The following is a 12,998-nucleotide window of genomic DNA, read 5'->3' on the forward strand; positions in this document are numbered from 1 at the left end:
CCCCCGCTCTTCCTCTCTGTAAAAAAAATCAATAGTAAAAAAAACACCCAAAAAACAAAACAAACAAAAAACACATCCTTGTGACTGTGCAAAGAAGGGATAGGAGAAAGTTGAAGTGGAAGGTGTCATTGGAGGCCTCAGCAGCGATATGGGTGAGAGATACCAGTGCCTTAAATTAGAATGGGGGGGCCGTACAGGTAGGTGGGAGGGAAGATACTTGTGATAACATTCTGAAAGTAATATTGACCGACATTTCCCAAGGACTGGCTGTGAGGGCCAGGGGAGAGGAAGGAATGAAGGCGATGGCAGGAAACTGGCTTGAGCAACGGTGTGTTATGGTGGCTCCACTTACTGATGTAAGTAAAACCGAGACAGAAGCTGGTTAAAAGGAGAAAATTAAGAGTTTATATTTGGAGCCTTTACATTTCCCATGTGTGAGAGACACGTAATGGAGATATGAAATGGGCAGTTGGATAAACAAAACAGGATTTCAGAGGAGTGGTCCAAGGTGAAGATCTACTTTAGGGGGCATTCATAGAGATGGTTTGTGAAGGTCAGAAAATGGATCTCAGGAGTGAGAAAAGCAGAAAGAGAAAAGAAGAGAGGCAAGAATGCACCCTGAGGAATTTCAGTTTTTGGAGAAGTCAAAGAGAACTGGCCCCTGAGGCAGGAAGGGAGCCAGACAGCGTGGTACGAGGAGTCCAAGAGAGAAAAGCCTTCAAGAAGGGCACAGTGGTTAACAGAGAGCAAGTCGGACCAACTCGGGAGACTTCCCACCATACTTAGCAACAGGGAGGTCCCTGGAGACTCAGCACTTTCACAATCAAACGTGAAATACTTCTGTTTCATGATGTAATGCTATGTAAGTGAATGGGACTGGCTCAAGATTATATAATTAGTGACAATCAGCTTTGAATATAAGCTGAGCCAACCCTGGCAATAATCAGGGTTAGAGCTTTTGCCCTTCTAGTTTAGGACTGGCAGCTAATTATTATTTTGTGATCTAAATTGCTGATGTGGCCACAATCTGGGGTCAAGCATTGGGCTTGCAAATTGTAGGTTCATCTTCAGGTTTTATGCCCTTTGCCCAATATGTCACCCTATTTAAAAAGGCAGATGGCAAGCATCTCACCAGTCCATAGCCCCATGAAGAGTGGTCTTCATTACATTTTGACAAAGATGGAGAGATTTGCTGACACATGTGGGGTGAAGGAGGCTAGAAATAAGAAACTAACATGTGTGTTAGGCTTATTCTGGCTTTTTAGTAATAAGAAAATTGAAGTTTATTAAGTAAAGAAACTGGATTTAAATCCATGTTTGTTGGACTCCACATCCCTTTCTGTTATATCAGTGTTTCTTCAACTGTGTTACATAGTCTTACAGATGTCACCTGAAAAAAAATGACACGTGTTCAAAAAATTGGGTAAACGCTAGGTTAAGTAAATTAAAATGCAGAACTTCTCGGTGCCTTTAATATGTCGTTGGACATTTTGAATCTCCAAAAGTAGTATGTTGTATGCAATGTATCTAAATGTATTTGACCATGTATCTTGTCTTTCTGCTTCCGTCTCAGGCACATCTCTCAGGAACTAGTACTCTACAGAGCATTCTCTGAGAAACCCCGCAGTAGCACTATATTGACTTGTGTGATTCTACAGAGGAAAGAACTAAAAGCCAGATAGTTAAATCAACTTGAATAGAGTAGCACAGCGAGGTACATGCACAAAGACTCCCAAATCCCAGTGCTCTATAGTAAATGTCTTATTGCTTGAGTTGATTTTTAGTAGCTGGGAGATGCTTTTAAACTATTTGCCAAGATTTACTAGGCCACAGATTTATTAATGGTTCCTTAAGTAATTGAAACATTGGTACAATTCTCTTGGAAAGCTATTGGGCCATATGTGTCATAAGCTTTAAAATCACTTCTATCCTTCTACTCAGCCATCCCATTCTGCAGGATATATCTTCAATAAATAACTTAGGACACAGAAAAACTGGGTGCTCGATAATCTAATTGTTTGATGTTAGAGGAGTGGAAACATCATAAATAGCTTACATTTCTGCTGCAATATCAAGTGGAAATGCAGGGTATAAGATGCAATACTCTGTATGACCTCAACTATGTTATGAAAATAAAGAGTGAAAGGAAATATGAAAAAATATTAATATTGGCAGGAACTGGGGCAATTTTCCCTTTCATTATCTTTTCTATGTTCTCTTTAATGAAAATGCATTACTTTTATAATCAGCAAAAATAAGCTACATTTAAAAATTCATTGGAACGAAAAGAGAAAATGCTGGTCACATTATTAATGGCTAGAGGGTTGGAGCCCCGTTATGATTTAATGAATGGTCCTGTGTACCTTTTGTACTCTTGCTTCAGTGATAGCATTACTGTGTGTGCCTCTGTCTAGACATCATGTCACAAAGCTTTTAAAACTACAGCAACACAGCACTGCTCTGACTAGGCTTTTGCTTCCATCCATTAATACTGTTTCTTTCCATTCTGACATCATAATGCAGTCTCTGTAGGCTTACATTGACATTATCTTGACAATTCTATAGTGAGATGCAGAACAAATGCTGGAGACATTTCTGCTCCCAAACCTTCTCTCCCACCTTTTTGATAACTAGAACCCTTGTCTTTCTCTCTGTTCCCATGCTTCAAACTTTTATTATTAGGATAATATATCGGCAAAATGACAGATGGAATAAACCTTGATCCATTTGAATGTCTAGATGCCAGAATCATTTAATTAGATTATAACTGAAAACTAGATTCAAATAAATCTTGAAACAATGCCACTCTATTTCTTATAAATTGTTTCAATTCTTTCATTTCCTCCTTCCTTCCTCTCGCCCTCCCTCTTTATTCCTCCTTGCCTCCCTTCTTTTTTCCTTTCCTAAATATTTACTGAGCACTTTGCTTGGGTCTGGCATCATGATAGATGCTGGGACTTCAGCAGCAAACATACAGACAGTACTTGCCTTCATACAGCTTACAATCTGATGGAGAGGATAGAAATTATACAAATATTACAAGTTTGATAATTAAGTATGGAGAAGATGTGCAGAGCTTGACCAAATCATATGAAAGGAGGTATCTAAACAGTCTGGGTAGTGACAGTGCCTCCCTAGGGAACTGATGTTTATGATGAGATTGAAAGAAATCTAGGAGCTCACCAGATAAAGGGACAGATAATTGGATTTATTCAGGATTGGCTTCTATAGGTAGATGTGGTCAAGGGAACTGTGGGGTCTAGGAATTTAGGATATAATTAAGATTTTTAAAATTATAGATCATGAATTCAAAACTAGTTATAAAGGGAAATTAAAATAGGAGGGGGTCCTATGAATAGAAAGAAAGCTTAGGAGTGAAGAGAATGGAGGCCCAATGAGATCCAAAGTGCAATGGGAACCCTTGAGCATATAAGATAGATGAGAAGAAGCCGTGGAGCCCGCAAGTAACCATTTGCAGATGACTTGTGAATTAGTGATTTGGAGGAGAAGCTGTTTCAGAAAGTGAGAAGATCCAGGATGTGACCATGGAAGATACTGGAGTGAAAAAAAAAAAAAGGTCATCAGAGACGAGGAAAAGATGCAACTGAGGGGCAGAATGTTGGATGGCTCATTTATTGGGATGATGAGGTCTCCCAGAGCCACGAAAGAAATTTTAGAATAGAGATGCATATTGTGAGCTGAGAACTGAGGTTTTCGTTGAAGGGATAGCAGGGGTGGGGTTATATGCATACTAGCATCATTTTAAAGATCACAGTGTCTTTCAAAGTATGGTTTATAGAGCCCAGGGAGTCCCTAAGATCTTTTCGAAGATGGGTTGAGGTGGGGGGGGGGCAGTCCTCTGAGTTCAAAACAATTTCACAACAATATTAAGACATTTGCCCCTTTCACTGTGTTTATATTTGCATGGATGGTGCAAAAGTAATGGCAGGTAAAACTACTGTAGCCTTGATACAAATCAAGGAGGTGGCACCAAACTCACAGGAAAGAAATTAAGTTTAAGAAAATTTTGTCTTTTTGTTTGTTTGTTAATCTTCACCTGAGGATAACTTTTCCATTGATTTTTAGAGAGTGGAAGGGAGGGGAGAGACACAGAGAGAGAAACATAGATGTGAAAGAGACACCTTGATTGGTTGCCTCCTGCAGGTGCCCTGACCAGGGCTGGGGATTGATCCTGCAACCTAGGTACATGCCCTTGACTGGAATTGAACCCGGGACCCCTCAGTCTGTGGGCCGACACTCTGCCCACTGAGCAAAATCAGCTAGGACAAGAAAGTCCTTTATGAAACATAAAAATTATTAATTTTATTAAGCCTCAATCTTGAATACATGTTATTTAAATGTTCTGTGTATCAAAATGGGAAGAATTCACCAAGAACTTTTGTGCACTAAAGTATGATGTTTGTCTTTTGTAAAAACAATCACTTGAGTTTTAAGTAAAAGTAGCCACCTTTTCCCCTGGAACATTGTTCTTACTCAACAGGATAACTGTCAAACTGCAGTTATTCAGGCTTACATATTTGGCAGATTTTGTCTCAAAAAAGAACAGAGAGCTTATCACTTAAAAAAATAACACTATTGTTATCAATGACAAAATTTGAGCTTTCAAGCAAAAATCAAAATTTTGGTAAAACATATCCACTATGATGAGCTTGAAGACATCACTGGGAATCTTAATAAATTTGACTTTTTATGTTGCATAAGAATGTGTTAATATTTTTAAAATATGAATAATTAGTGAACCATTATTTTTCAAATTTCCAATGCCTAAGGTTACAAAAATCATGTATGGGTATCAGATCCATTGGAAGTATAAATAGACTAGTGGATTTTAATGAAACAACGTACAAAAAATTCATTGATATGCTTTTAGATTCCACATTGCAATTAACATTTAAGGAATTGCCCATTGTCAAGTTTTGGTGTAGTATCAAAGAACAGCCACAGTTATCTGAAGAGACTATTAAAACACTCTTCAACTGCATAACCTTTCAACTATATAAAAGTACAAGGAGGGATTGTTTTCATGTAATTCAACCAAAGCCACATAAAGCAACAGATGGAATGAAGCAGCAGAAATGAGAATCTAGCTGCTTTCTACTAACCAGACATTAAAGATATTTGCAAAAATATAAAACAATGACACCTTCTCACTAATTATTATTCTTGGAAATGTATTTTTTTTAAAAAATAAATTTTATTGATTTTTCACAGAGAAGAAGGGAGAGGGATAGAGAGTTAGAAACATCGATGAGAGAGAAACACCGATCAGCTGCCTCCTGCACGCCCCCCAGTGGGGATGTGCCCGCAACCAAGGTACATGCCCCTGCCCGGAATCGAACCTGGGACCCTTGAGTCCACAGGCCAACGCTCTATCCACTGAGCCAAACCAGTTCAGCGGAAATGTATTTTTAATACACTTACTTTATATATATATTGAAACATGTAATGGGTTTATTTTTGTAATTTTAAATAGATAAATATATATTTTAAGTTTTTCTCAGTTTCAATTCTGAATTTTGTGAATATCAATAGCTCTAGTACACTTACACAAAAGCTCTTTGGAGTTCTCAGTAGCATGTTATTGTATAAAAGGGTCCTGGGACCCAAGTTTGAGAACTAGTGTTAAAGACAGTCACTTTCCTGACTACCTTGTCTAGGGGTGCAGCCTAAGTGCCATCCTTCCTCATGGGTAGCAGCTCTGGCATAATTAGCATGAGATTTGAAGTACTTTTTAATTCTACACTAGGGAGATAGTTGTTCCATTCATTACAGAAGAGGCTGCCTGAGTCTCAGAGGTTGTGGCAATGTGGGTGGTAACAGACAACCTGACTACTTTGCCCAGTGGGCTGACCAGGCTTTGAAGGTATAGGAGCAGTGGTGGTGATGCTATGGAAAGAGGCTCAGGCTTGGAGCCAGACAAACACCATGAGGAGCAAGAGATGGGCTTTGCCATCAAGCCAACTAGTTCAAATTCTGCCTCTGTCACTCTGGGCTATGACTTCAGGATTACTTAGCTTTTAGGATCTAAACTCTCTTATATGTAAAACTAGAAGCCCGTTGCACGAAGATTCACGCAATAGGCCTTCCTTCCCCTGGCTGCTGGCACCAGTTTTCCTCCGGCACCTGGGACCCAGGTCTTTGTTCCGGCCGCAGTGGAGAAGCCAAGCCTCTTCAGTCCTCAGTCTTCACTCTGGCCAGAGCCTTCAGTCTTCACTCTGAGCCTGCGTATGTAAATTAACCGCCATCTTTGTTGGGTTAATTTGCATACTCATCTGATTGGCTGGTGGGCATAGCAGAGTGACACCAATTTGCATGTTTCTCTTTTATTAGTGTAGATAGAGCTGATTATATTTACCTCCTAGGATCATTATAGAGATTACATGAGAAAATCCATGTAATGTTCTAGTGTATAATAATAAAAGCCAATCTTTAATAAACACTTTATAAGCATTTTAATGTGCTTTCAATAAACCTGTTAACTAATATTGCTAACATAGTTCTTCAGATGGGAGAGCTATAGCTCAATGAAGTTCAAGTTTTCAAAGTCAGTGGGGGGCTAAGATTAAAACTCAGTCTCTTTACCCAAGACCCCATGTTTTTACCCACTGGCTTTTTGCTACTCAGACTCTTCAAAAATATTAATTCTCTTCAGTACTCATCTCTGTAAAATAAGATTCATATAGAATGAAAAGAGAGATTTTATATAAACCCTCTAGCATCATACCTGTAAGAACAGGGGCATGATAAAATTTTCATTTTTCATTTCTTGAAAGTGTGACTGACTGGAAGGGAAATATGCACAGCTTTTCCTTTGTTTAAGCTTGGAAACTTAAAACTGATACAGAAAGATGAAGAGTGCTGGACATGGATGGTGGTGATGGTGGCAGAACAACATGAATGTACTTAATGCTGCTGAACTGCACACTTAAAAGTATAGTAACTTTTATATTGTGCATTTTACTTCAATAAAAGAAACTGGGGGAAAGAGAAAGGGCAATAGGCTTTTAAAACTTTTGTTTTAAAAGCACCACGTGTAGCCCTAGCTAGTTTGGCTCAGTGGATAGAGCATCAGCTTGTGGGCTGAAGGGTCCCCGGTTTGATTCCAGTCAAGGGCACATGCCGGGGTTGCAGGCTTGATCCCCAGTAGGGGACATGCAGGAGGCAGTCAATCAATGATTCTCATCATTGATGTTTCTATTTCACTCTCCCTCTCTAAAATAAATAAAAATATATTAAAAATAAATAAATAAAAACACAACATATAATTCTTAAGAAGGGAGATAAAATCATTCCAGTGTGGACATGCCCTTAGAACCAAGCCTTCCAGGTAAGAATAACTGAGCCTCCCTGAACATTCCCTCCACCCCCTGCTCTCTGCCCACTCCCGCCTCCAGATAACTGGAAGGGTAAGGGAATATCTTGTGACATTGCTGCCATGGGTACCCAGATGCCCAAATCAATGGGCAAACTTTACAACTTAGAAAAGTCAGCCTATGTTCAGCCATAAAAAAAGAAATCCTGCCATTTGTGGGTGAACATAGGGTGAACCTGGAGGACATTATGCTAAGTGAGAAATGCCAGATGGAGGAATAAAATACTGCATCTAAAAAAGTTGAGTTCATAGAACCAGAAAGTAGATAATAGTAAGTGGTTATAGGGACAGAAGAGGGGAGAACATGGGGAGAGATTGGTCAAAGAGAAAAAACTTTTGGTTCTAGGATGAGTAAGTTCTGGTGATGCAATATACAGTGCAGTGACAATAGTTAATACTGTATTGTATATTTACTTGAAATTTGCTAAAAGAGTAGATATTAACACATTGTATGCAGGAAACGTATTTATACGTTTTACATTGACTGTAAAAAGTAGAGCCACCTGTTAGCGCACGATAAAAACTACCCAAAAACAATGTATTAAGTGCTCTCACCCCTCCAAAAAAAGTAATTGCAAGGTAATGGATTTGTTAATTAGCTTCATTGTGGTAATTATTTATATATCTTATATAATAAAAGCCTATTATGCAAATCGACCGAACATCAGAACGAACGGTGGAACGATCAGTTGCTATGATGCACACTGATCACCAGGGCGAAGATGCTCAATGCATCCCACAGACCCCAGGCCAGCCAAGATGGGTGCCAGTGGGAGGCCACTGATCATCCCGCCGGTCTCCCTACAGATCGGCCTTGATGGCTGGCCAGGCCTAGGGACCCTACCCATGCATGAAATTCATGCACGGGGGGTAGGGGGGGAGGGGGGAGTCCCCTCAGCCTAGCCTGCACCCTCCCAAATATGGGCCCCTCGGGGGATGTCTGACTGCCAGTTTTGGCCCGGGAATCGGGCCTAAACTGGCAGTCAGACATCCCTCTCACAATCCTGAACCACTGGCTCCTAATTGCTCACCTGCCTGCCTGCCTGGTTGCCCCTAACTGCACCCCTGCCAGCCTAATTGCCCCTAACTACCCCCCTGCTGGCCTGGTCACCCCTAACTGCCCCCCCCCCCCCCCGCTGGCCTGGTTGCCCCTCACGCCCCCTACCGGCCTGTAGCCCCACACAGCCTACTGTCCAGTCGTTTGGTCGCCCCTCACTAACCCCCCTGCTGGCCTGGTCATAGGCAGCTATCTTGTGAGGGTGTGAGGGTTAATTTGCATATTATCTCTTTATTATTAGAAGGATATTTTATAGCATACCTAAATATATATAATTTTTGTCAATTACACCTCAATAAAACAGAAAAAATTCAGCATCTGTTTTCCTATTATTAACATGCCTTCATATTAAAAGGCTTTTTGGAATTATAATAAAATTTTTTAAATTGAAGCTGGGATCTTTCTTCTTTTAGGAGAGTGAGTCGGGGGGCTGGGAGCTTGACATTCACAGCAGTGAACTGCCAGCTGAGTGACTGGTCAGAGTGGACAGAATGCATTCAATGCCAGGACAGAAAGGTAAGACACTGTGACCAGTTTGGGGGCATTTAATATTTGAGTTGTGTACAGGCATTCAAATAAGATAAGCACCAAGGCCTATAAATCTGAAGGTATGGGGAGAAATTGGTTCTAGAAATAGGTAGTTGGAAGCCATGGGTACGTGGATGGTAGAACTTTTTTTTTGCCTCTCCTGATTTTGTTTGTAAGGCATTATTGGGTGAAGCTGCAAAATATGTGTATGCTATAGGCTTATACTCAGAAAAGTGGTTATTTGGACAGGGGCACACTGACCCATGATGGCCTCTCTGGGTTCTGGCCAATCTACTGCCTTCTAATAAGGGCCATCTGAAGGGACGAATGGCTTAGGAATAAATGCCTCACTGTCCATGACGCTAGTGAGATGAGACAAACCAGAGCATATCACAGAGGGGGCTCCTGAGGATTCCACTTCCATAGGTTGAAAAGGAAGACACACCCAATGAACCAATATGTGTCTATCATGCACGCATAAGTGTTTTTGAATCGTCCACAATGGTGGGTAAACTCAGTGGTATATCAAAGGAAGGGGGATGCTGGGAGGAATGCTGTTCCAGCGGGGAGAAATATTAAATTTATGACTTTGTACAGAATCCCTAGTTCCTAAGTCAATGCTCAACCACTGAACCACACCGGCTAGGCACCTTGTCCTTTTCTCACAGGAGCTTTAGCAGAGTTGGCTGATGGTCCTCCTTACTCCAGACCCACTCTTTAGTTAGATGTGAAAGTGCCCACGAATGTTTGATGAGCTGTTCAAAACCAAAGTGTGGTAGAAACATCATTTGGGCCTAGTTTATTTGACTTCAAACCCTGAACTTCATTGTTCTGCCACTCCCATCTCCGACATATGCCAAAGAACCCTAGGCTGCCACAGTTTTCATTCGAGACTGGCCCCCAAATGCTCATTTTGCTCTGAGATCCTGTAGTAGTTCTCTGGGTCATCTGTAACAAATTGCCACAAACAACAGAAATTTATTCTCTCCCAATTCTGGAGACCAGATGTTTGAAACTAAGGTATCAGCAGGGTTACCCTCCCTCTGGAGGCTCCAGGGGATAATCTATTCCTTGCCTCTTCCAGCTCCTCGTGGCTATTGACAATCCTTGACATGTGGCTCCATCACTCTAATCCCTGCCTCTGTGGTCAATTGCCTCCTCCTCTGTGTGTCTCCTTTGTGTGTCTGTGTGACATCTCCCTCTGCCTTCCTCTTATAAGGACACTGTGATGGCATTTAGGGCTTACCTGGATTATTCAGAATAATCTCATCTCAAAAACCTTAATAATGTTTGCAAATACCCTTTTTTCAAATAAAGTAACATTCACAACGTTCAAGGGTTAAGATTTCTTTCTTTCTTTTTTTTTTGCATGGTCATTATTCAACCTACCATATATTCCAAACTGCATTTTCTCATACATTGCAGTTTAGATAGCATATAGCACAAGTGAATGACTTATAGGTTACATCAGAATTGAATGATTTCCTTAAAATAATTAAATCCTGTGAAGTGAAAGACACTCTAGTTTCTTTTTACTAGTATTAATATGTTTCTTCCTCTCGAAATCACACAAAGATGTGCATTTCTGGAAAGAAACATTATCTAGGAGCTAAAAGAGGAAATTACGTCTTAATGACACCCACCACAGGCTACAGCACGAAGAAGTCCCTCAGGGAATGTCCGCACCAACCTTCCTGCAACACAATGTCTTCATTATTTGGTAACAACCTAGAAAACAGGGAGCCAGTGGGGACAAACCTCATGTTTGCACCATTATTTCCAGTAGAGTCACCACAGGAAGGATGATAGTGGCGAGGACAGTCACTATTTGTGAAGTAATGTCTATATGCCAGCACTGTGCTAATGCTTTAAATAAATTGTCTTATTGACTTTCACAGCCAACTGTACATGATAGATCTCATCATCTCCTTTGCTTGGGTCTCCAGTTAAGAAAGTGGCAGAGCCCGCGTTTAAAACTTGATCAGTGTGATTCTCAAGTGCCCATTGTGCCTAACCACTCTACGGCCTCTCCTGGAACACGATGGAGAATAACAATGACATTAGGGGGTCACCTGATCCAATTCCCACTCAGTCATAAATCCTTCTGGAGTAGCCCAACAGTTGGCTACAAGAATGATGATGATGTCGATAACTATGATTATTGATTGCATGCCAGCAATAAGGCAAAGTGCTAGTTTTTTACATGTATTATCACAGATCTTCACAATATGCTGAAATAGCTGTCATTTTATAGATGAGAAAACTGAGGGTCAGAGATATCAAGCAATTTACCATGCATGGTAAATAGTAGAACTGGAATTCCAACCAAGTCTAAAATGGGGTCCATAGTAGTACATAACCTCTCAAACTTGTGAGATTAAATGAGGTAAAGAATGTGAAGAGTTTGGACAATAATATGCACTCAATACAGGGTAGGTACCAGTACCACTATCACCATGTTGGTAACTGCAGGCCTCAAAATTCGGATGAACTTTTTAAGGAGTAGAAAAGGGAACTGGCTCTATGTTGCTAGGCTGGATGCTCAGAGAAGGCAAGTGACTTGTTCAGGGTCAGTTGGTAATGAATCTGGGATCTGAACCAAAGTCAGTCTAATTCTCATGCCCTGGCTCTTCCAAATGTAGGACACAGTAAAAGAATCTTTAGTACCTTTGGTAATTGTTATTAGTGAGGTCAACTAGATCAACCGCATAATTTTTATAGATTTGGAAACCGAGACACACAGTACCAAATACTGCACTTTACACAAAAAGTGAGAAATAGATTCAGATCAGGAGCCCATATCTCTTACTGCTCAAATCATTGCTTCCTACTTCCTTACTAACATTCTTGAAGGAGAGGCCTGAAGAGTTGATTCAAGGTCAGAGGCAGCAGAAAATATGGGGCGGCACGTCGCCTTATTGAACATTTTGTAAGGAGCTCTCCATACAGCATGTTTTGTATTATTATACGCTTTATTTCCTCAGCTAGACTCTAAGCTTCTTGAAGGCAGGGGTGGGTACTAAATGTCTCTGGATATCCTAATGTTCAGCTTTCTCCTTCTACAGTCTCATGAAATATAGAGCTCCAAGACTGGTGTGCATTTTTATTCTTTCGGTCCTCCTCTCAACAAGTATTCATTCATCTGCAGTCAAAGCTGGACCCAGGGCCTCAGATGATGTCTTAGAGCTCTCCTTGTCTAACTCTTGGATGGGCTCTTTCTACATAGTTGGCAAGATTACCACTCAATGCCCACAGTCCCCGTAACTTCAATAAAAAGAAATGGTCTTTCCCAGTAGCTCTGAAAGAAAACCCTCAGAGAGGACTCCATCTGCCCTAAGGTTGAGCCATGAGCCACTCCCAGAGCCAATCATTGCAACTTGGAGATAGGAAGCTCTGGTTGCCTGGTCTGGTTCATACTCAGACATCCCTGTGACCGAGGAGAGGAGCTCATCCCCACTGAACTGTATGTGATATGTCTCAAGGAAAGAGAGGATGCCATGACCAGAAGAAATGCTGTGGAAGAAAAGCAACAAACGTCTTTTTAAAAAATATATCTTTTTATTGATTTCAGAGAAGAAGGGAGAGGGAGAAAGAGATAGAAACATCAATGATGAGAAAAAAAACATTGATTGGCTGCCTCCTGCACATAACCCACACTGGAGATTGAGCCCACAACCTGAGCATGTGCCCTGACTGGGAATCGAACCATGACCTCCTGGTTCATTGGTCAGCGCTCAACCACTGAGCCAAGCTGGCAAGGCAACAAACTTCTTCTAACAGTGTCTCCTGTGTACCTGACTATAGATCAAGGCACTGAGGCAATTAAGACATGGGCCTTCCTTTTCCACTCCTACCCCCATGTGAAAATTGTTCCTAAACTAGTGAGAAAGGTAACAAAGAAGCAGACAATCAATCATAACCCTATGACAAGATCTACAAAGAGAGGAATGCACAGGGAACTGTAGAATCCATTAGTTAGGAAAGGCTTTCTGAGGACCTATACCGTGAATTTGAAAGGTG

General features: G+C 40.9%; 1 protein-coding gene across 1 annotated transcript in view; it reads left to right on the top strand.

The window, feature by feature from the left end:
• C8A (complement C8 alpha chain) overlaps nucleotides 1-12,998 on the top strand; it is a 58,765-nt gene that overhangs the window by 2,953 nt on the left and 42,814 nt on the right. The window contains exon 2 of the mRNA XM_070403349.1: nucleotides 8,864-8,966. Within this exon, the coding sequence (XP_070259450.1) occupies nucleotides 8,864-8,966 (103 nt within the window). The remainder of the gene's footprint in view (nucleotides 1-8,863; nucleotides 8,967-12,998) is intronic.

This window comes from Myotis yumanensis, unplaced genomic scaffold (assembly GCF_028538775.1).
Source record: "Myotis yumanensis isolate MYYU_CA2020_CCGP unplaced genomic scaffold, mMyoYum1.0.hap1 SCAF_2, whole genome shotgun sequence".
Classification (NCBI taxonomy): domain Eukaryota; kingdom Metazoa; phylum Chordata; class Mammalia; order Chiroptera; family Vespertilionidae; genus Myotis; species Myotis yumanensis.